This window comes from Penicillium manginii, assembly GCF_028828005.1.
Source record: "Penicillium manginii strain IBT 31320 chromosome Unknown utg000008l:1.0-3226943.0:1.0-3228205.0, whole genome shotgun sequence".
NCBI lineage: Eukaryota > Fungi > Ascomycota > Eurotiomycetes > Eurotiales > Aspergillaceae > Penicillium > Penicillium manginii.
In genome coordinates, this window is record NW_026643109.1 from 1,255,995 (window position 1) to 1,278,462 (window position 22,468).

General features: G+C 47.5%; 10 protein-coding genes across 10 annotated transcripts; 6 read left to right on the forward strand and 4 right to left on the reverse strand.

Annotated features, from left to right (window-relative positions):
• Positions 1–1,512: 1,512 nt before the first annotated feature.
• Positions 1,513–2,573, forward strand: N7533_011120 (Kelch repeat protein; the record flags this gene model as incomplete). The annotated part of the gene is made up of 2 exons (XM_057107770.1): positions 1,513–1,678; positions 1,735–2,573. The coding sequence occupies 2 exons, from the start codon at positions 1,513–1,515 to the stop codon at positions 2,571–2,573; spliced, it is 1,005 nt and encodes a 334-aa protein (XP_056955148.1).
• A 431-nt stretch (positions 2,574–3,004) lies between these two features.
• On the reverse strand, positions 3,005–4,478 carry N7533_011121 (Serine/threonine-protein phosphatase PP-Z; the record flags this gene model as incomplete). The annotated part of the gene is made up of 2 exons (XM_057107771.1): positions 3,005–3,157; positions 3,225–4,478. The coding sequence occupies 2 exons, from the start codon at positions 4,476–4,478 to the stop codon at positions 3,005–3,007; spliced, it is 1,407 nt and encodes a 468-aa protein (XP_056955149.1).
• Positions 4,479–5,240: 762 nt separating this feature from the next.
• N7533_011122 (DNA damage-inducible protein 1) lies at positions 5,241–5,998 on the reverse strand (the record flags this gene model as incomplete). The annotated part of the gene is made up of 2 exons (XM_057107772.1): positions 5,241–5,412; positions 5,478–5,998. 2 exons carry the CDS (start codon positions 5,996–5,998, stop codon positions 5,241–5,243), a joined length of 693 nt encoding a protein of 230 aa, XP_056955150.1.
• A 2,136-nt stretch (positions 5,999–8,134) lies between these two features.
• On the reverse strand, positions 8,135–9,393 carry N7533_011123 (isopenicillin N synthase family dioxygenase; the record flags this gene model as incomplete). The annotated part of the gene is made up of 3 exons (XM_057107773.1): positions 8,135–8,881; positions 8,945–9,013; positions 9,088–9,393. The coding sequence occupies 3 exons, from the start codon at positions 9,391–9,393 to the stop codon at positions 8,135–8,137; spliced, it is 1,122 nt and encodes a 373-aa protein (XP_056955151.1).
• A 1,434-nt stretch (positions 9,394–10,827) lies between these two features.
• N7533_011124 (alpha/beta-hydrolase) lies at positions 10,828–11,322 on the reverse strand (the record flags this gene model as incomplete). Its single annotated transcript, XM_057107774.1, has 1 exon — positions 10,828–11,322. The coding sequence occupies one exon, from the start codon at positions 11,320–11,322 to the stop codon at positions 10,828–10,830; it is 495 nt and encodes a 164-aa protein (XP_056955152.1).
• A 731-nt stretch (positions 11,323–12,053) lies between these two features.
• On the forward strand, positions 12,054–13,757 carry N7533_011125 (succinate--CoA ligase subunit beta; the record flags this gene model as incomplete). The annotated part of the gene is made up of 6 exons (XM_057107775.1): positions 12,054–12,101; positions 12,381–12,489; positions 12,531–12,627; positions 12,681–13,435; positions 13,488–13,609; positions 13,662–13,757. 6 exons carry the CDS (start codon positions 12,054–12,056, stop codon positions 13,755–13,757), a joined length of 1,227 nt encoding a protein of 408 aa, XP_056955153.1.
• A 550-nt stretch (positions 13,758–14,307) lies between these two features.
• Positions 14,308–14,891, forward strand: N7533_011126 (SRPBCC domain-containing protein; the record flags this gene model as incomplete). Its single annotated transcript, XM_057107776.1, has 3 exons — positions 14,308–14,367; positions 14,433–14,585; positions 14,661–14,891. The coding sequence occupies 3 exons, from the start codon at positions 14,308–14,310 to the stop codon at positions 14,889–14,891; spliced, it is 444 nt and encodes a 147-aa protein (XP_056955154.1).
• Positions 14,892–19,696: 4,805 nt separating this feature from the next.
• Positions 19,697–20,221, forward strand: N7533_011127 (uncharacterized protein; the record flags this gene model as incomplete). The annotated part of the gene is made up of 1 exon (XM_057107777.1): positions 19,697–20,221. The coding sequence occupies one exon, from the start codon at positions 19,697–19,699 to the stop codon at positions 20,219–20,221; it is 525 nt and encodes a 174-aa protein (XP_056955155.1).
• A 687-nt stretch (positions 20,222–20,908) lies between these two features.
• N7533_011128 (uncharacterized protein) lies at positions 20,909–21,874 on the forward strand (the record flags this gene model as incomplete). Its single annotated transcript, XM_057107778.1, has 4 exons — positions 20,909–21,065; positions 21,132–21,160; positions 21,234–21,374; positions 21,503–21,874. 4 exons carry the CDS (start codon positions 20,909–20,911, stop codon positions 21,872–21,874), a joined length of 699 nt encoding a protein of 232 aa, XP_056955156.1.
• A 322-nt stretch (positions 21,875–22,196) lies between these two features.
• On the forward strand, positions 22,197–22,437 carry N7533_011129 (uncharacterized protein; the record flags this gene model as incomplete). The annotated part of the gene is made up of 2 exons (XM_057107779.1): positions 22,197–22,232; positions 22,264–22,437. The coding sequence occupies 2 exons, from the start codon at positions 22,197–22,199 to the stop codon at positions 22,435–22,437; spliced, it is 210 nt and encodes a 69-aa protein (XP_056955157.1).
• Between the last annotated feature and the right edge of the window lie 31 nt (positions 22,438–22,468).

A 22,468-nucleotide genomic window follows, 5' to 3' on the forward strand; every position in this document is an offset into this window, starting at 1 on the left:
TTGCAATTGCTTGGGTATTGTGTGAGCGGATATCTCACCGTGGTCGAAAACAGAGAGCAGTGGGTTATACTTACTAGCAAAACTATTGCCTGGAGTGTGTTTAAGCTGATACTTTCTGTAAGATTCACCAGAAGGAGGTGGGCCTTTGCAGCACATATTTCTGTGTCAATCTCCCACGTACTGTCATGAGACGCGTTCGACCACCAAGCCGTGATCGAAAGAGCAGCCAAAACGCACGCCTTGGCCGAGAGTTGCGTGGCAGATGCCGCATTACTTTCCACGGGCTCATAAGCAATTTCCATAGTTGTTTCAAATAAAACTTCGTCGAGGATGGGAAATGCCAGTCGAAATGGAGAGTCAAAAAAGCCGGTCAATATTCGCCGTGCTTCATCTTGCTCTGGCAAATCGCATATTTCTCCATAGGAGACTCGTTGAACAAGCGAAAGCGGACTGGGGTCAGCTACTGGAATGAAGAATTCAGCCAGTTTGACATTCTGGTCTGTTCTTGTCGAAAGCCACCTAATTCCTTCTTCGGAGAAGATCGGTATGCCATTGAAAAACCAATTGGGTCCCAATTGATAACCGGACGCATCGAGTCCTGTACTATCGGTTACAGCAGCCGGACTGCAGGTATTGGTCCCTGCTTGTGAGGATATCAACGAGTATGGGGACCTTGCGGAAAGGGCCACTCCATCCCGACCACTAGGTACGAAGCTCGCTGTCGAAGAAGTAGGTGTTCTTGGCTCGTTTGGGCTGGCAATAATATGACGTGGAAGCTCCGGTTTCTGCTCAGTTTGGGCAATAGCCAGAGCATTTTCAAGATGTCTGACTCGTTGAGACAACGTCTGTACTTCGCTTGATGCACTTGATGTATGGCTGGAGGAAAACCTGGAGTCGAATGTTAACGAAGAGAATCAATGGACTTTCAATCCGTAAAGAGCTGAAGGATATCACACACCGTATACAACGTTTCCTCGATGGCTTCTCTCGCTCAAATGTGCATTCAAGGCTACGGTAAACACATCTCTCACAGGGACCTTCCGGTGTAGGTAACGAGCACACAGTCTGGATGGAGAAAGCAATAGTTAATCAGGAGGCTAATAGCGCGGAGACACTGGAGACAGCTGCCTACTTTCTTAGCATAACAGATATCACAAGCTCTCTTTGGATTGAATGCCTTTTTCGGAGGCATGTTGATCGTTTTTAGCTGAGGAGGAGAGTGTGAAGGGAAAGTGTTCCGGGACTTCGGAGGTTTCGGCAGTTCCGGCGATTTCGGAGGCCACACTTTGGATTGCTTCGTAGATCATTTCCATCATTGCCCCACAACTATGCAGTCTGGGGATCTTCTGGAGCCTTGAGAACCTTCGGAACCTCCAGAATCTCCAGAACCTACGGTCGATACGTCAAGCCGTCTTAAGCCAATGGCTTATTTATAGAAGATGAATTCCCTAACGCCATTGTGTTCTGTTACTCGCTTGGATCACGGAAATCTCCTACACCATCATACCTACAATGACGAAAATCGTCGCCAAATGCCACAAGCTTCTGGAAGAGGAAAGCCTCCGTCGCTCCTCGCAAATTATCTCCGTTGTTGGTGATCAAGCTTACATTTTCGGCGGAGAGCTACGACCGCGTGAGCCTCGCGACAACGGTGTCCACGTCGTTTCATTGAATAGTAGTAAGTCAGAAAAGGGTTAATCCAAGATCATAGCACTAAGCTCAATTATAATCCAGGAAACGCCACCCTTACCTCCAAGCCGGCCACGTCCCGATCTCCCTCTCCTCGTGTCGGCACTGCCTCGTGTACTCTAAACGACAATGTCTACATTTTCTCTGGTCGGGGAGGCGTCGCGATGGCTCCTATTGAGGAAGACGGTGCGATTTGGGAATTCGATCCGTCGGCATCAAGCTGGTCGCGTATTTCGCCATCAAACTCGAGCTCACAGGTCACCCCGGCAGCTCGGAGCTACCACTGCATGGCTAGCGACGGAAAGGATACGCTTTATCTCCATGCAGGTTGCCCAGAGAAGGGGAGACTATCCGACCTTTGGGCCTTCAGCCTTTCCCAAAGAAGTTGGACGGAACTTGCCCCAGCCTTCGATCCTCCCCGTGGAGGTACATCGATCGCATTCGCCAATGGCAAGTTGTATCGAATGAACGGGTTCGACGGTAATTCCGAACAGGGAGGAAGTGTGGATATCTACGCGCCCGAGACTAACTCTTGGACTTCGCACTCGTATCAGCCCGATGGCAAATCAGGTCCGACCCCGCGAAGCGTGGCCTCTTTGCTCCCGATTCGTCTGACAGGGAGGTCTTTCCTGGTCACATTATTCGGCGAGCGTGACCCCAGCTCATTGGGGCATCAAGGAGCGGGGAAGATGCTCCGTGACATGTGGGCGTTTGACATTGAAAGCCAGAAATGGGAGGAAATCGTTGCTGAAGGCTCAGACCTTCCCTTTGCACGGGGCTGGTTTGATGCCGATATTGCCGGTGAAAATACTATTGTGGTTCATGGTGGGCTGGGGGAGTCGAATGAACGATTGGGAGATGTGTGGACTATCGAACTCTGCTGATACGAGAATGAGCGAGCCGGCATCCCGCGGGTCCCGATTATGGTTTTCTCTTTGTTTTCTTTTTCTTTTCTTCTTTTGTTTCTTCTTTTTTTTCTTGCTTTTTACACATTGCTTTTTTAGACGTGCTACTTATCAATTCGTTCGCCATACTTTTGTTCGCCATACTTGATGAATTATTGAATTATGGAAACTAGCTACTATCAAACTCCTTCCTCCAATGCAGTGTTCATGTCAACGTAAAATCGCAATTTGTTGAGAGAAAAATGTCGAAAGTTTCGCCCTATTGACTCGCAGGAGAGCGCCGAATAAATCCCAGAACACAAACACCTAGACTAATCCTATGAAAGAGAACCCTTCCAAGTTACTTGGCGAAGACTGTTGAACGATTAGCAATTGCTCTCTCGGTAAATGGGGGTTATCTGCTCAGACACTTACAGAGCCTTCTCTCTAGAAGTAGATTCCTTCACATTCGTGGATCTCTTGGTCGGAGGCTTCCAATTCGGCGGTTTCAACATGATGAAATTGCAAAGAAGCTCTTTCGAAACCGACATGATAGCCCCGCAGTTTTCAAATTCACCACAGTACTTTTGAAAAATTCAATGTCAGCAAAGATACGTCATCATTTTGTTCACCATGAAACAGAACACTCACATTCGGCGCGGAAAAGATAGTAACCAATCCTTTATTGCCAAAAAATTCATATCCCTCCTCCACAACAGCATGCGATCGGCAAACCAGGTCTAAATTGTTGCGCTTGAGGAATTTCGTAACAACCGGCTTCCCAAAGCACCAGCTGACGCCGCGGTCGGGATTCGGTCCCCAGTCTTTGATATTTGCGGGGTCGCTCCATAGAAGATCGGTTAAAAGTCCGTGTTCGGGCACTTCGATGGGACGTGTGAGTTTGCGAATCTCATTCATGTCGGAAAGGATAGGTGAAAGGCCGCCATGGACGCAGAAGATCTTCTCTGCGACTATTGCGGCGATCGGAAGGCAGTTGAAGACGTCGGTAAATGTCTTCCAGATCTTGAGGTTGCATCTTCGCTTGCATTCGTCGTGGAAACCGTAGACGCGGGAGACATTGGCGCATTCGTGATTACCCCGTAGCAGGAAGAAATTACCTGGGTATTTGAGCTTGTAGCATAGAAGCAGAAGCATAGTTTCAAGACTCTGTTTGCCGCGGTCGACATAGTCGCCTAGGAAAAGGTAGTTGGACAGAGGAGGCCGCCCGCATTGTTCGAATAGTCGGATGAGATCCGGATATTGACCATGGATATCGCCGACGATTTTGATAGGGGCGTCCAGCTCTAGCAGGATTGGCTGTGAGAGAAGAAGGTTACGCGCAGCCGCGCAGACAGCTATGATTTCTGCATTTTCGATGCAAACCTTCTTTGTGGGCTTGGAGTGTCCCACCTGCAAGAGCCGGGAGATGATGCTATCAAGATCGACAGGGGTTTGATAGTTCTTCCGGGTGCCAGAGGACTCGTCCCAGATAATGGAGTCAAGGTCGAACGCATTGCTCTTTCTCAAGATCGGCACACTCGAAATCTCCGGATTTGAATCCAATGGAGTCCTCTTGGGCTGCACTTCTGGTTTCGGCGAGGGGGCATCCACTAGGGTTGATGAAGCTGGCTTGGGTGATTGCGGTGGAGTGTTTTCTGGCCTACTCAAGCGGCGCATGTGATGCCCGCCTCTCTTCCACAGACTGGTAAGGGAAAACGCATTTTGCTTTGGTGAGTCGACAACGATGGGCTCCTTTCCTTGGGGTGCGATAATATTGGAGTTGTGCTCGGCATGAACCTCCTCAAGCACTTTTGGGAGCTTAGTGTGAGGCTTATTCGCGACAAAGTGTTCATTCCGCCCCGTCATTGCTGCAGCTTTCCGCTCCCGCTGGCCGTTAACTTGCATGGGCGGGATGTCTGCAGGGATTTCAAAGGAGGCTCCAAGATATAAGAGGTACTGGTAGTGTTGCAATAGAGCTCGTTAGGATTGGTGAGGGAAATAGTCGTGCTGGGTATCAGTTGCTGATCCGCGGGATTATTTTGTAAAGTTCCTTGGTTGAGATGGGATTTCAGATTGGGAGAGAGCTCAGCCTTCGTAGGCAACGCCATTTTCCGCCCTCTTTCTGACATCAGGCTTTCAGAGCGGGGGCGGCGAGAGCTAGCCATCAGACAGGGTTCATTGGTGGTTTCCGCCACTTTGTCTTCGCGGGGATTACGAGGGGGGATCCTTGGCAGACTCTTGGCAGAGGGGACGGGGTTCTACCAACTGGATAAGTTAATTCCCTCTTATTCTGCATGTGACGCTTATATAAGGTTTTTTCGAGCAGATTGTATTACTCAAGATTGCATAGCCTCGCCATCTAGCCCCAATAAATGGGTTGCACAGATTGAAAATAGGGCTAGTGTCTTGGCATGCTTGATCGGAGGCAATTATCATGTAGGCTGCAGCCTTGGGCATTCTCCAAATTGGCTCGATTTTGGCGAGCTTATCTAACTGTTATCAATTACGATGCTTAGGGCGGGATCCCTTTTTTGGTTCATCTTACGGAGTAATGATTTCTTTAACCCTTAGGGTTGGTTGTCGACCCCGATGACGCATCTCGGGGGGGAATGTAACGCTAGGAGCATAATCATGATTCATTAAAAAATTTACGTACACAGCGTATAATCAAGCACTATTATAATGTTGTCCCAACCCGACACTATAAAGGTGTCTCAGCAAGCGATTATGGAGCTTCTTTGCGTGTCCATCATTTGCTCGCGGGTATGTCTGCTCGACATCTGACAGATCCACATGCTTTGCAGATCTTTTTTTGATTGGCAGCTTCAATTCAATCCGGCTACTAACATGTTAGCAGTAATTCCTAATTTTATTGAGTAACGTTGTTGCTTTTTTTTCGCTTACCACACTGGGCAGCTCGAACCCCGAGACAACCAATCTCCAATGCATTTCATATGATATTGATGTTCACACGGCAAAATGCGCAGCATTTGATTTTCGATAAAGTCGTCCGTACAGATCGGACAAGCCGTATTTCTTTGATTTTCGATTTTCTCGTCAATGGAATCATCGGAGACGATGCTTGATGACCGCGTGCTTGCAGAGTGCCCACTGCCATTGTTGTATTGGATGATGGGCAGGGTTTTCAGGAGAGACTGTGTCATCTTCTGAGATTGATCCCGACATTCCTTTAAATGGCGTGTACGCAGGACGTAAATCACAGCACCCAGAATAGCAAACAGTCCACCAACTGCCGCGACAACGTAGAGGGTTATTTTCTCTGATTGTGTAAGACCACCACCAGAGGTCGCGGTATCCGATCTCGCACTCAAGGTCGGCAGTGCAGCAACCATCTGCATATTCTGCGACACTATCAACAAGACAGCATAAAATGGCCATGGGAAGCGTGGCTGGAAAGCTGGCATTTTGAATGGTGACACGGGTAAGCCACTCCTGGATGAATGCGTGTCGTACTTGGTGATTGTTTGAGGTCAATTTGATATCAGGTCGTGCCAGATAGCATTCTCGTATGAAATATCGATTTTTAATTGCTCTTCGAGCTCTGAAAACGAGTCAATAAAGGTCATAAAATTTTCAAGCTCGTTTTTATTGCATGTGCGGGTGAGTCTAGCACTCGCCCGCACGGCAGCATAAAGAACTCACCCGCTAGGAAACAGAACAACCCCGCAGTATTTCGGTCAGTTAATACCAGGAGAGAGCTTAATATTAAAGGATTAAGCTGACAGGAGCTATGTCACTTGTGTTATAGAGTTAAAATGGCATGCCCATCCGAATGTAGTATACTCGGATTTTCGGACGGTGCGAGAAACCGGAAACCGAGCGGCCGAGTCGGGAGACCCACCCTTGTTGAAAGCTTTTTTAGGCTTAATTTGACTAGTAGCTGGAAATTCCATCGGTCTTGGGACTCGTTTGTTGTGATATTGAGCTGACTGACGTACGTCGCTAGCCTGTTCCAGCCAGCGTGGAGTCTTTCGATGGGGCAGTGTCGCTTCCCATTCACTCATCACTTTCACCAGCAGAGCATCTTGGCCTCTCCTCGCCACAGCTGACATTCCAAATGCTCTTCCATTGAAATCCAGGTACCCAAGAGGTATTCCACAAACGTGGAGTCTTACCTCCAGCCGCGGCCAAAAATATAAGGCCACTGTCGGTCGGACAGATGATAACATTGGTCCTGCAGCATCGAAATGGTTTGGATATGGGGATGAATCCCTCTTGTGAGATAAGCCCGATCGTCGACTTGATCGTGTAGAGTGCTGCTGGGCCAGAAGGGCATACAAGCGATCCATCTGTCTCTGTGTCGATTGATAAAGGAGAATAACCAGTAGCCACGGACACTACCGAGCCGGACGACGGTCCTGAGGGGTTCTAAAATTATCTGCTGTCAGTGCTCAAGTTTTCGTACGTCTAGAAAATGAGAGAACTCAGAGAGTGTCTTTACCCATTTGGCATGTCTGCGAGGCTTCGAGCTCAAAAGCGCAAAGCTCCCGGCACTGGTCGGCAGTCCAAAGCTTGAATGAGTGGCAATATTGTCCTGGACAGGGGAATCAACAATGTGGCATGAGCCCGGTCGCAAATGGATCCTCACTCACTTTGATCGTTATGGTATACCATGGAATTGCCCGCGGATCTTGCCATCGGCACGCTCCTGACCAGGTGATCTAACCGTTTGCTCGAGTGGATCCGTCGATTGATTTTGTTTTTGTCATGGCGTGGAGCTTGTTGTTGTGGCGCTGAATCTAGGCAATATATTGTCTGACGAGGTCGAGATTTGCCACCTTGCCGCTCTCCAGTAGACACTGAACGTGTTTGACATCGATTTCCAGGACGTCGATCTCTTGCCGTGGTGCCATTGCTCGGTTTCTGAGATGCCTGTTTGTTGTGGTAGACGAGCTCCGGGTGTGGTTGAGTTTCGGCTGAGCTGAATCCCGAAAAGTTGGAGAAATCAGGGCGCAGGATCCGGCCGCTACCGGCACTTCAGACGAGGCGAGCGGTTCTTTGATATTCTTCTCGTCATTAGTAACTTCCGATGGCGGGGTACGTGGAGCAAAGAACGGAGATCATGCGATGGGGTTGCCTGATGCGGGTAAAATGAACGGGTAGTAAGTTGGACCGAGGTTGGATAGGCAAACAACAAGTTTCAGGTACTAGTAGGTCCACCAGATAAGCTTTGTATGCAAATTGCTTTAACGGATGGAAAAGGCCGGCCGAGATGTAAGAGGTGAAGTGGTGAGGCAGCTCCTAACTAGTACATCATGATGTGGGTTCCCCTGGCAACGTATTTTACTAACGTTTTGGAAAGGATGTACTTTTATCACGGATCGGGCCATCGAAAGAGTCTCTGAGCTTCCTCGAAGTGGTACTGCAGTGACTCATTATTGCGGTAGATTTATTGCTTTCCTCGGTGCATCAGCCCTGCATAATCATGAATGATGAACGATATGAGCGTCTCTGTTGGCAAATCATGCTTCAGATATTGAGAGTTACGACTATCCGACAAATTGACCCAGGGGTACCGAAATTCTTCACGTCTCAACTCATCATCCTGCAATATCTTTCTGCCTCGCCACCTGCTGCTTCTCCAACACCTCAGCCATGAGATCGGGATACCATCTTCTTCCTGCGTCTGGGTAGCTTGTTATGGCATTTATGAGAAGAGCCTCACCAGCCAACCCCTTGTAAACCTCCTCGAAGTATGTCTCTGCGTCAGATTTGACATCTTCCTCACGTAGTGACAGAATATGACTGGGAAGTTCCAGCTCCATTTCTTCTCGGGTCACATTTAGACTCAACATTTGGAAGCACGGAAAAGTGAGCCGTGTGCCAAGGGGAGCATTGTCCTTTCCATGATAATATTCCGATCGTAGGTTAACTCGATGAGTAGTAGCCACGCAGACTCCTTTTGTAAGGACTTCTAGTGAGCGGCCAATATTCACCACAAGCGTATCGGGAATGGGCGGAACAGGAATCCATTTTCCAGACCTGTTCTGTACCTCCAAACCAGAATGATCCGTACCCTGAAGAAGATAGGTCAAGATGTTACCATCCTTGTGAGGACCGACACCTTGGAATCCCGCTGCTGGCTCATTGTCGATTCCAGGATCGGGGTAGGCCGCGATTCTGAGGGTGGTCAGAGGATCTTTCTCCAAGAGTCTAGTGAAGACGTTGCGGTCCATATCCAATGCCTCAGCAACTAGGACAACAAACACGTCTGCTAATGCTTGATTCTCCCCCAGGTAAGTTTCGATTGCATGTCGCAAGCCTGGGGCGGTTGACTCGGGAAGCCACTTTAGTAGAGAATTAGTTGGGCATAGGCCACATCAGGTGCTCGATTGCAGACAGAACCATACCTGGTTAGGACCAAAGAAACTATGGTATGCTGGCAAGCTTAATTCACGTGCGGGCTCATCAAAGCCAACCTTCCAAGTCGGAAACGTATTAGCCAGAGACCAGAATTTCAACGTTAAGGGTATGAAGCATATGGTTAACTTACAGTCAACGTTTCACGTTGATCCCTTTTTGTTGCCGTTTTTTCAATGCCCAGGGAAGCGTAACCTCGAAAGTGCCTACTATTGGCTATTGCCACTTCCTGCTTTTTTTCCATTGGTAAATCGAAGAAAGAAGCAGTCTTTCTGACCAGATCATCCCGAACTGCAGCTCCTATTGGAGGATTTCGAAGGTAGAAAAACCCAACCTTGACAAGAGCATGTCTTAAGGATGACAAAAACCTTGGTTTTGTGGTAGCAGATAATGCATCGCCAAATTCGAGGATAGGGATAGAGTCGAATTCTGCAGCCATGGTGGGCCTCAAATTCTGGACAAGTTACGAAACTAGAGATTGAAATGTTTTCCGTTCTGGTAAGGCTCATTGAAAGGAATCCATGAACAACCTTGGAATAGGAGCGATTTATAGTACCCCTCACATCCTCAAACTGGAGCAATACTCGTCTCCGTCAGATCGGCGGTCAGCCCGATTTTCTGTAAATACCAATAGAATATGAAATTCATATATTTTGCCAATGGCCTCAAAGCACCTGGCACATTAGTGCCACTAGCGTCGATGGAAACTTCATGACCTAGAATTGTATGCTTCTAGCTTTGGTCACGGGGTGGAACCTGATGGTATTGGTATTCGCTCAATTACTGATGTATTATCAACCTTAAGTTTCAGATCTAGAGCACCTCCGGGATATGTACTCCGTGCACTGTCTGGACAAAAACATGTCGACTCTCCAGCCCAGGTCGCGATTTATGTATGGTAATTACGTTAAATTGGTATTGAACTGAAAGGGCATTTGCATGTTAATTTGCCTGTTTCCAGATTTTCATATTTACAGTGGCGCCGCTATGCACAGTAATGCATCACGGACGGGAACACGTTGGCCAGCCAGTGTACGGAGTATTAGCTCTATAAATACCACTGCCTCTAAAACACGAGTTCCAATGATGTATATAATTTACCTGTGTGACATCTGGGCATGCACCCAATTCCGAAAAGTGGGGACTGTGAAACCAGTGTCACGAGAAAAAGCAATAGAATCTACTTTTATCTAAGGCATGTGTACATATGTACGCACGAGACCCGCAACCCCATCACTGTATCTAGCAATAGAGCTGTGCTGATCTTTGATACATCATAACGACGTGTCATCCACATGGGCATGCACCTCTTTCCCAGCATGATGAGTGGGAAATTTGCAAAGCTTTTGGCTGCGGAGGTTGCAGTACATTCTCAACCCTCGGCACACACCGCCATTTGGGAACAACGATATTACTATAACTTGCGGAGCTGATGAAGACAGAAGAAAAAGAGTGAAAGAATCGCAACATGAAGTCACTCATATCCCTTAAGCGCCAAAGATCCATTCCAACTACCTGGGTAGCTACTGTAGCAACTTAGGTAGTACGTATAGTCCCATTCAATATCGAAGATTATAGTTATCAGATGAAGTACCTGATAACTAGTATTATATCAAGCCTGCGAACTCCATCTAAAGATTGCACCTAGGTTTCACGTCTTTCAGATCACCCCAGTTGTACCATGGCCTGTGATGATACCATGGTTCCAAATGATTCCCATCTTAATTTGCGTCTCTTCAGTATCATAAAGCTAGGCGGCCACGAAGCATCCATGCCTGAAGCCTCGCTCGATCGCGTTCAACGAAGTGAATGAATGAATTTACCGACAATAAGTGGCTGGTTGATGGATTCCGTTTTACTCCAGAGTGATTTTTCACTCATTCAACATGCATTTTATGATCTTTTCGATATAATTGTAAGGAAGACTCAGATGTGACTCCTCCTCAAACACCTTCAACTCACAGCCCTTTAGCACCTTTGCCGCTTTCTCCGCCATCAGAAAGGGCGTATTCATATCTTTCTTCCCATGCCACAACGTAACAAGCTCCCCGAGTTCATTCAACTCCTCGAGCTCAAATCCCCATCTTCCGTATAGACCCAACTCCCACGCAGGTCCTCCACTCCCTTGTCTAAACGCCTCTCTCATACTCTCTATCACAATATGCCTAAACTCCAAGTCATCCAAGCACCTGACATCGCTCTCACTCTTCCCCTCCATATTCTTCATGAATGTATTCTCAAACACCTTAGGATCATGTTCATTTATCGTGTTGCCAAATTCCCAATCTAGCAGCTTCGCTAACATCGAGGAAGGCAGCCAGCTCCCAGCAACCATCACCACCTTAGCTCCAAATGACATACCCTCCATTCCGAGAGTCAGCGGATATAACCCCGACACCACCGATATTCTTAATAATCTTTCTTGCGGAATTTCCTTCACGCATGCCAAGGCATATGGTGAGCCCCCCCGAATCACCTAGAACATGAAATCGGGGAATTTGAAGGTGGTTCAAAAGAGCAAGAACGTCAGCAGGGAAGTCGAGAATTCGACGCGAAGGTTGAAAGTCTGACAACCCCATTCCTGGGCGGTCGATAGAGATAACATGGACAGGTAATTGTTTGCTTTCGAAAAATGCAGCTTCGATACGGGACCCAGGAAAACCATGGCAGTAGATTATTGTGGGTATCTCAGGGGAGGGCAAGGGCCCGAAGGTTGCATATCCAAGTTTCCGACCATCAGGAAGGGTGAGGGTTTGAGAAACAGTGGGTTTGAATAAAATTTCCGAAGCCATGATACGATCTAGTCTGATCTAGTCTGAGCAATGAGGAGGTTCAGAGTCGGAAGCCTAGGAAGTCAAATCTCACTCCCGCTCATTAGGCTTTGTTTGAATTGTTTGCATGATAGGGGGAAGAAACTTTCTGGATGAATCCATGTATTATTTTCGAATCGGATCTCATTACCTAGAATGGACCAAATAATACCAAACCTAATGACTAACATCAAAAAGCCGGGGTTGAACCAGCGTTCGACCCCAAATTAAGCTTCCTAGTGACACCCTCAACCCCGTATTTGGCGCTACCCAAGTGACTTCAGTGTTGATGTCATCGCAAGACCCGAACGTTTATAATCATGAATTCGTCTATTCGGTATGAATGCTAGCAAAGCCCTCCACGGCTTCCTTCGACATTCTTAATGATCGGTCGGCATTCGTTCTCGCGATTTTTGCAAGGGGTATGAGCTTGTTTGCCCACCTCTACGGCGTCCGATCAGCAACGAGATACTTACTCCGTCGCTAGCGTCGCGGCCCATTCATCCAGCAGTTGCGGAGGCTTAGCCTTCTCGAATATCAATCCCATCGACTACTCAAGGATGTATAGTTTCTCCAGAGCTTGGATGTTGACGAGAGTCTTACCCGTCGTGGATAGTTTCAAATTCCCGTGCCTCAGGGATCCGTCGTCACCACTTCACAGGAAGCTAAGGATGTAGTGTCTAGCATCAGTCAGTCTACGCTCATCCCCTTGATATCGGAGCTCGGTACATTTGGTGCATTTCAGAAACTGACCATCCCCCGATAGATGCACCCTCAGTGGTGAAAGCGCAAGTCCTCGCCGGAGGCCGCGGCAAAGGCAAATTCAGCAGCGATGGCAAAGGCGGCGTGCGCATCGTATCCTCGTGAATTTCACTATGCAAAACCCCCCAAATACTCGGAAATTAACATAATTCAGACCAACCGAGGCATTCGAAAGTGCCTCCAACATGCTCGGCTATAACCTAACCACAAAGCAAACACCACCCGAAGGCCTCCTAGTGAACAAGCTCTACATCTACAAATCCGTCGACATCGCCGACGAATTTTACGTAGCAATCACATTCGACCGTGACCGCTACATGCCCGTCCTCCTTATCTCCGACGACGGCGGCGTAAACATCGAATCCAACGCAAGCAGACTTCAGCGATTCTGGTTCAATTTACCGCACGGCATAACGCCCGAAATAACCTCCTACATCCAAGCGCAGTTCGGCTTCTCGGACAAAGAGATGGCGCCAATTACTCACATCTTGCACCAAATGGTCAAGCTGTTCCGGGAAAAAGATGCCACCCTGCTGGAGCTGAATCCGCTCGTGCGCACGCCCGACGACGAATTCTTCTGCCTCGACGCAAAATTCAGCTTTGATAATTCGGCTAGGTTTCGACAACAGGAACTTTTTGCTCTGGAGGAGCAGGCGCCCGGTGAAGAGGATGAGTATCAGGCGGCTCAGTTGGGTCTTTCTTATGTGCGGCTTGAGGGAAATATTGGGAATGTTGTTAATGGGGCTGGGCTTGCGATGGCGACTAATGATCTTGTGACCCTTTGCGGCGGGAAGTGTGCTAATTTTCTGGATGTTGGTGGGGGAGCGACGAAGGAGACTTTGTTGAAAGCTTTTGATATCCTTCAGCGGGATACGCGGATAAAGGGGATACTCGTAAATATTTATGGTGGTAAGTTTCTGCACATGTGTGATGTGATGGATCTTTTGCTGATCTATTCAAGGGATTGTTCGCTGTGATATGATTGCGGAATCTATCGTTGCTGCGGCCAGTGCTATCGGAGGATTCAAGATGCCAGTGGTGGTTCGTTTGCAGGGTACAAATAACGAGAAAGGATTGAAATTGGTATGATTTTGTACCGAATGATATTAATGCCACTCATGGTTAACTTTTCTAGATCCAAGAGTCTGGGTTGGGCAATCTTATCGTGGAGGCGGACTTCGAGCAAGCAGCTGAAAAGATTGTCAAGCTCACCGGCACTGAAGCTTCATGATCTAATTTGAAGGAATGCATGTTGTACTGCCATTGCCTTTCTAAGCCCGCAGTAGTTTAAAACTCGACGTATCAAGAACGTCTCTTTGAGCTCTCTTCAATTGTACCTAGGTATATCCTATGTCTTCTTTCAATTTCATTCAGGTAATAACTATCTCAGTGTGAGTGAGCACGTATCCTAAAATCCCAGACACGATGAGGTCAGCATTGATGATGCCGAGCACGCTCGCTATACTGAGGCTGAGGGGCTTTCTGGATGACTCCCAATGCCAAGGTAAGCATGATGAATCTATTGGCGGTGGAATTGACAACACATTCACCTGAAACGGCCCAAGCAAACGGGTATCCCAGTTTGATAAATCTCACCAGTTTCAACCAACGGAAAGGGGTGGGTCACAATATCTTAAGCATAGTATATCTTCCGCGCACGCACCACCTCCCCTGGGGGGAATAGAGGCCCAGCCTTGCTTCCTTCTTCCTCTTCACATTTGACTTTTCAAAAGCTCCCTTTCTTTCATTCTTTCAATAATTTCTACACCGTCAATATCAACATGCCCAGAAACGAAAGCAGTATTGAAATTGCAGCCCCACCGTCCAAGGTGCGGGAAGTGGTTCGTGATCCCGGGGGCATATCAAGGGGTAGAAAGGGACGCTGACTAGATGATCTACCTTCCAGCTTCTCAACTTCTCCGAGCTTTCAGAGTGGCACAAGGGATTTATCCGAAGCTTAGCAGTGCACGAAGACTCGTCCAAGTCTGCGGACTCGCTGGTGCCAGGCGACAAGGTTGATGCCAACATCGAGGGGCAGAAGTTCACAGCAGAGGTCAAGGTTAGAGAACATCCAACATGGATCAACCGATCGGAACTTCAATGAAATGAATTGGTTGCTAACTTTGATCGACAGGAAAACTCGGAGAACCTTTTCGCCTGGCAGGGCCCTCCCGTATTTACAGTGGCCGGTCGCCATGAGTTCAAGATGGAGCCCGCAAACGACGGAGCGGCCACCATCTTCACGCAGTCGGAGGATCTGCGCGGGCCCTTGTCTTTCCTCATGGCTCCTTCGCTGTTGGGGAGGTTCATGAAGGCGGATTTCGTCAAGTTTAATGAGGACCTCAAGAATCGGGCCGAGTCGTGAGACGCTAGTGGCATTAGTTTGTAGTAGTGTATATGATTTGAGGGGCCGCTGGATGCCTGATGGGGGGTACATGGGGGAATCGCCCGATCGCGTTTTGTTGTCATATTCCTTTTTGTGTTTTTGAGATTACCCATTGAATTAGATTTTATGAGAATCGTACTGCTTTGAAACGGATTCTAAAAAGTGTGCCATTTTTGAGATTGAGACTGAGTTTAACCGGAAAGCTTAATAGTCACCAATAAAAAGCGTGGTGCGTGGAAGAAGTGGGTGTCAATAAGAGATAAAGGGGTGGGTCAAAGGAAGGGAACAACAACAAAAAAGCAAAAAGAAGAGGTAGTGGTTGTCACACCAAACAGCCAGCGTCCTGGTAACAGGACGGTGTGTTCTGGCGACGCCACCCCAGGGTGGAGATGTCTCTGCAGAATTTCTTCCCTCAAGGGTCATTTCCAAACTTAAAGCCGACTAGCATCGGGGATTACTCGCCCGAGTAGAATGACTTCCCCAGGATTCGTACCAGGCACCTTTGACCTGCTGACATTGCTGCCGCAGCTAGGTTGCCGACTTAGCGGTGCGCCTTCCACTAGGTTATCCATGACAGATTACCATGAGTCTCTCTTTTTCTAATGATAGGCTCAGCATTGATAGCCCTGTTTGGTCAAATTAGCCGTCCATTATACAGTTCCAACCTGCTTGGTATTAGTATTATCACCTCACCAGATTTCAGCCTAAATGTTCTTAATCACCGATCAACTAGTAAACAATTACGTATCATTCAATTCACCCTGAACAAGCCCCTGAGCCCTGGAGGTTACTATATCAAAACGGTATGAATCAAATACACTAGCGATACTAGTATACTGCTGCCTCACGAGGTGCCCAGGTGGGCTCCAAGATCCATGCCAGGTGATATACAGTAATTCCAAAAGCTAGTACCTAAATAACAAAAACAAATCTCCTCTGAGTAGGCTCACGATCGCAATCTCGTTGCGCAGTCGCACAGACATCAAATGGATGCCCAGGTCATAATAGCAAATTTAGAAACCTTGGAATTGGCGTAGCCAGCATGGGGGATAACCAGCGTCCCGACGACACGACAATACATTCAAGTTCCCCCTCCCACAATCCAGATCCGTAAAACTCGAATTAATCAAGTTCACGATCTTGATTATTCGGCCATTCAACTTTGATCCCATCAACAGAAGTTTGGCAACTGACAGTCAAGTTTATCTGTGTTGCAACCTTCTGGCACCTCGCAGAATCCATCAACATACATATCGCCATTCCCACAACCTCACTAATCTGCGTACTTTCTGGGCGATAGGAGATATATAGGGATGTTTCTTCCTGCGGAGAGTTGTGAAGACTCATCGCTTTTCAGCCTTGGAATGCACCGATCAGACTATCCAGAAGCTCGGTGTTAGCATGCTTTTCGGTAGTGATAATGTGACAAAAGACTGTGATATTTTGATAAAATCATCTCCTCTGAGCAGGGCTCACTCACTACTCTAGAACTATTGAAATTTGAGTCACCATCCGAATATTTAATCCCAAATAACGGATGTAGTAGTGGTAGTTCTTTGTTTTGGATAGTTTGATTGCGTTGATCCGCTGGCGAGGTTTTTGTACAACCTATTTTGTTAACATTTGCTTTTCTTTTCTAGAACGGCAGCGGAAGAAGTCAAGAAATACCAGTCGTTGTCTATAGGGGACCATAATGCTTCCCAACCGTCCGGGGTAGCAGGCAGTTGAGGGTCCAGTTTTGGGTTGTGCCATTGATCCTTTCCAGCCACCAGGTTTACATAGTGCCTGGTTTGTTAGATTTTGCTTCTCATTTTCTGGGAAGGGTAGGGAGGAGTTAAGATATACCAGGCCTTGTGTCCTTTTTCATTATTGTCATAGTGTGCTTCCCAAATGTCTGGGACAGAGGGTGGTCTCAGGTGTTTAGTTTTCACAACAATAATAGGGATCCCAATCACCACAAAAAGCAGTAAAAGAACTCCAGAAATGATGAAACATCTTTTGGTGCGGCCACGGCGAGGTGGAGATCTAGAGAGATTTTCCACTTGAGAAGGGGTGACTACAAAAGGACTCACTATATTGTGATCGTCTGCAGATGGAAGAAAAGACTTGTATGAAGGAGGTCTAGAACTTGAATAGCGGGGAAGGTTTTCATCGCTGAGATTAGCTCTTTCGCTTGAAGAGGCGGTTTCGCTGGAAGAAGCAGTTTCACTCGAAGAGGCGGTTTCACTCGAAGAGGCGGTTTCACTCGAAGAGGCGGTTTCGCTTGAAAAGACAGTTTCACTTAAAGAGGTAGCTTCACTTGAAGAGGCCTCGTAGGGGGACAATTCAATCCCGCCGTCGTCTAGAAATATTGGTTGTTAGTGAATAGAGTATTTTATAACAGCCAGAGTTTATTTGTACCTTCTTCGCTCATGCCTTTTGTATCTTAATGCTAGCCAGAAAAAGGTTGTGTGAATAGAAGCGAGCAAAGTAGTCGAGAAAAATAGTAAATATCTTCGTGAAGAGAGAGGGGAAAATAGGAAAAGAAAAGTCGGAAGTAAAATTTCCACGCCTTATCCTTTCACAGAGCTGCAAACTATGACACCCATAGATCGATCGCCGACACCGAATACGGAAATAAGATGGACATCCAGAAGTGTACTAGTACATCATGGGGAAACTTTAAAGTATGATTCCGAGGAGTTACGCAAGTCTGACAATAATGACAATTGCTTGCTATTGTTTATTTTTCACCTTCGTAACATCATGATCTCCAGCCAATACTATTTGAGCATATACCCTCTTTCACTGATAACTCTTGGCGCAGGTCTAGATCTGTTTCGAGCTTCCTAGATTCTTTCCTAATAATGAAACCTGTCAAGTCCGCTCAGTACCGACCATAGCCTTTAAACAGCTATTAATTATACTGTGTCTTTGAATCAAATTGATTGGATATTATACTATACTGCTATCATATCCCATAGAATGTGTTATCCGCTATCTACCTAAGCTCTTTTCAAGATTTCTGATAGACCGTAATTCCTCTCAAGATCATCTAGTCAAAGGCTAACAACAACAGATCTCAGCGACCTGCTACTAGTAGTACCATAGCAGCTTGAAAATATGAATCAAATTGGCTGTATGGTATATGAATATTGCTATTTCGCAGGGTCCTAGGGTGGATTATCTGCTATCCTCAATTAAATGTTGCTAATCTGCAGCAATTCCTCGCAAGATCATCTAACCACCTGGGCAAGACTTCACAACAACAGACCTTTACAAATCCCCAGAGCGGTCGCAAAAATTCAAAACTAGTAATTCCAGCAAACCCAAGTAGGCAACCTTCAAGTTGAAAGTGGAGTGGCTAAGATGGCGGGGCAGTATCCGAGTCACCACTGAATCAAGATCGCGGTTTCGAACCTTCGATCTCGGTCACACCCGTTATCTCCACAAATAGGTATACGAGTAACAATGAGTGGTCATCTTCTTCGACAAGGTCTTGACTTCTTTATGTACCCATGAGGAGAAGCCACATCCAGCTGCTATCCGAGCCTGATCCGTCAATTTCGCATTCTGAAGTGGTCGAGCAAACGATAATAGGGACCCCAACAACTAGGAAAAGCAGGAGAAGAAGAACGCAGGCACCAGCACATGTCCCAGGGCGGCTTTTTCCTTTAGATGAGGGAATTCCGGTAACGCTCTCAGTTATGATTGAAGGGGAGATGCTTGCGGCACCGATTGTAGATCTCTCGGTCTTGTATGACGGGGGTTTGGATCTTAAATAGCAAGGGAGAATCGAGTCCCCATGATCATAGTTTCTGTTTGAAGAGGCCGCATACGGGGGTAATTCAATAGGCCTGCCCGTCCAGGACTCAGAGTTGACTAGAAATTTAGTTATTAAGCAACTTGAATGAAATGTTTTTTAGCGAAACCCGGAGTTTAGTAGTTTTACCTGTATCTTCTTGACTCATGGTCGTTCTATATCGAACTGAAGACCTGATCAAGAAAACTTGGAGATATGGTGTGGAAAGAAGCAAAAGCTAGTCGCGACAAAAGTTTGAAGGTAGCTTCTCTGGAGAGAGAGATAGAAAAGAAAATTTCAAGGTTGCAGGCGAAAGAGTTATAACTCCCTGTCCCCTTGTAGAGCGAGTGGGGATAATGACATCCACGGATCGGCCCCGACACCTAATATGGTCAGTATACGACTCTAGCCCCCCCCCCCAAAGTAGAATTCTGAGAAGTGACTTAATCTTGACGGCATTGATCTTGTGCAGTTGTTTAGTATGTGTACTTTAACTAGGTGTGTTCCCCCATGATCGGGACTGACATTCACAAAAAAGACAAAAGCGTATATTTGCTTGCTGTCTACACTTCTTTAGCTCAAATATCTTGTATTGGAGTTTAGGGATGTGTACTATACTAATCTGTAAAGTAGTATGTATCATTGTTGCCCATGTGATTCAATGAGACTGCATCGTGCTTTCCTAACCTGGGCAGTTGCCATTCACTCGTACCTTCCAAGTTTTACCTCTTCCACTCTTGCTCTACCTACTTCAACTTCTCTTCCTTCTCTTATTTCTCTTCGCCTTTCCATCTCTCGAACCTTTTACCTCTCTTCCTTCTCCTCGCCTTTCCATCTCTCCAACCTTCTACCTCTCTATCCAACTCTCCCTCAATTTCCATCCAAATTTCATCTCAGCCTCATCTACACCTCGACGTGCGGGGCACTTCCACCAGGATGTCTCACGTCAGTTGCCGCTCGAGACATATGGCGTACATGAACTGACTCCCCGCAGTACCTTTCCATGCAGGCGTACAAGTCACAGTACGACGCCCTCGCCAAGCACGAGGCCGGAAGTAAAGTGAAATATATCTGGCTTCACCTACTCGCCCTCTACTTCCCGCACGAAAAGGGATTTGGCATCCTAACCCAGGACTGGCCCTGCGAAGGCAGTCTCGACCTCTCCATCGCATACCTCGCACCCTGCACGTCCGATACCCGAGATCTGCGCCACCAGCCGAAGAATATGTTCTTCCTCACCTCCGAGAACCGTGAACACGAGGATAATCCCGAGACCCTGGACCGCATCCTGAAGAAGTTCACCAAGAAGATGAAGAAGCTGACCATCAAGGATCAGCATGACAAGATCCTGTGTGCGGCTGTTGCCACTGGTACCCATGTTCGTTTCTTCTGGCTCGAGGTCGGACACGAGGAGCTGACGGAGGGCGACTTCGGTGCATACCTGGAGCTTGAGGTGCACGAGAAGGCGATCAACTTAATCCTGGAACAGTTCAACTATGATCTGGTTGGCCAATGGGGGCTGGTTTGAGCTACCTAAAATGCCCGATATGCCTCAAAATCATACATGAACGACATGAAGGGAAAGAAGGATGTGGTTGAGAAGTGCCCTATGTTATTTTCCAAGGCAGAGGCTCTTACAGAGCTCTTTTAAGCTATTGTTACCATCTACATCTCCAATCAGTTTAACGATTCTAACAACCATCCTGGATACAAAATTTAGACATAGCCCCCATCCCCCTCTCTTCGAAGAGGCCGACAAAGGAAAGGCTTCAGTCTACTATATCACTACGTCTCCAACTTCTTTTACAGGGCATGACAGCGGAATTTGATTGGTTGATCTCCCGGTACATTTCTAAAACAGCACTAGTCGATGTACATATGGACATGCAAGGCTGAGCCGAGGAACTCTGTACTCTCGCACTGTCGCACAGTCCTCTTGAGCACTACACTGCCACAAAGATACCGGTATATACTGTAACTTTAGTGGCCCAGGAACCAGGTCAAGAACCAAACCGCGATCAATGCCAGCCATGGATATAGGGCGTTACAATACAATACCACCTACATTAACCATGGGTGTGTGACGTAGTGGGACGAGGACAAGGTGGAGCAACCCCATTTCCATTTCCATTTCCATTTCCGTTTCCCCTTCCTCTCCAATTAATGAGATCTCCCCATTCCTCCAACTTCTCTTCTCACTCCTCTCACTATCACCATGCCTCCCTTTCGCAATTTACTCGGTCGCAAGCCCCAACCCAATGGGACCCCCGTCGAGGGTTTCGACGAGAACCACCTTTCACCCCATCCACGTCCCGGCCCTCTCCCCATACGCCGGAGTTGCGACGACGAGCCCAATGAATATCAATTAAGCGGTGAGTTCCCCGTTGAAGCCGACAGCCAGGTAACGAATGATGGGATCGCATACTAATTTCTTCCAGTGGTCAACGATAGCGGCGTCTACCTTCCTGTAAGACCGCTGCTCGCTCAACCCTCCGCATACTTGCGCCTGATGAACCTTGGACTAACCAACCCTTCCACAGCCCTCGCCCCCAGAAAAACAAAGTTTCTGGCACCGATACCCAGGCTCTTCGCGATCCGCCAATAACCACCGAGACCTCGTCGACGAGAACGAACCCTTCTCGATATCCCGCGAATCATTCGACTCCTACCGCCGCTCATTTGTACGTGCCCGCCCAACTCCGCTCCGCGCTTCCCCCGCCAAATCACCAAGCCCCCAAACCGACCCCAGATCACAATCCCAATCCTACTAAAAACCAATACAAGACACCCACTGACTAACGTGCCCCAGGATATCTCCGCCCGCTCTCCAATCCACCACCCAGACGCCACCCCATCCCGCACATCCCTCGACTCCCGCTTCTCCCGCATAAACTCCTGCTCCATGCGCTCAGCCAGCTTCGAGAAGCCCCCACCAACAGAAGAGGAGAAATTCGAAGACGTAGGCCTAACAGATGAAACCGAAGCCAAACCCAAGAAGAAGGGCATCTTTGCCCGATTCGGCGACTCAGATAATACCCAACATCCGCCTTCCACCAAGTCCTCCACACCCTTTGGTTTCCACATACCTGGCCGAAAGCGCGGGCAGAGCGGGGCTGGGTCGGAACTGGGCGCTATGAAGACTGGGCCCGGGCCGAAATTGATGGTCGAGAGTGCGGAATGATTATTGCATTGATTTTCTTTTCTATGTATGCTTTCATGGATGGGTTGGCGTTTGGTTTATAGGATACCTAGTGGTTGATCCACTCCTGTGTGTGTGATTCTGTGGTGGCGGGCTGCCGCACCCTTTGACGATGTATGCTGCTGTTCTGGAAGTCTTGCGAAGGCTTGTTTCATTGTATCTTTCCGTGGTGTACATTTCTTTTTTTCAGTACGTTCGACTCTTATACTCATTGCGCATGGACTGATCATAATCACGAGAGATCATCCGTTGTTTATAGATCATGCAGTCGTATATATTCATTTTAAACTGCACAACTTATTTCATGACCTTATATGGTGTCGGAGCACATTGTTCTATGGTCACTTGAGCACAAGTAGACGGTATTGTAGACGGTGTTGCATATCTTGAAGGTCTCCCAGGGCAGTCTGCTTATCAATGCAAACAATGCAAACAGTAACTTTGAACGGCAAAAAAACTTCCTCCGCCCGCGACCAAAAAAATTATCGTTCGGCACGAGCATAACCAGCTCGCACCTCAACCACTACCCCATTTATTTTCAGTGAAAGGATCACCGGTCCAGTCGCTGCAACTTAT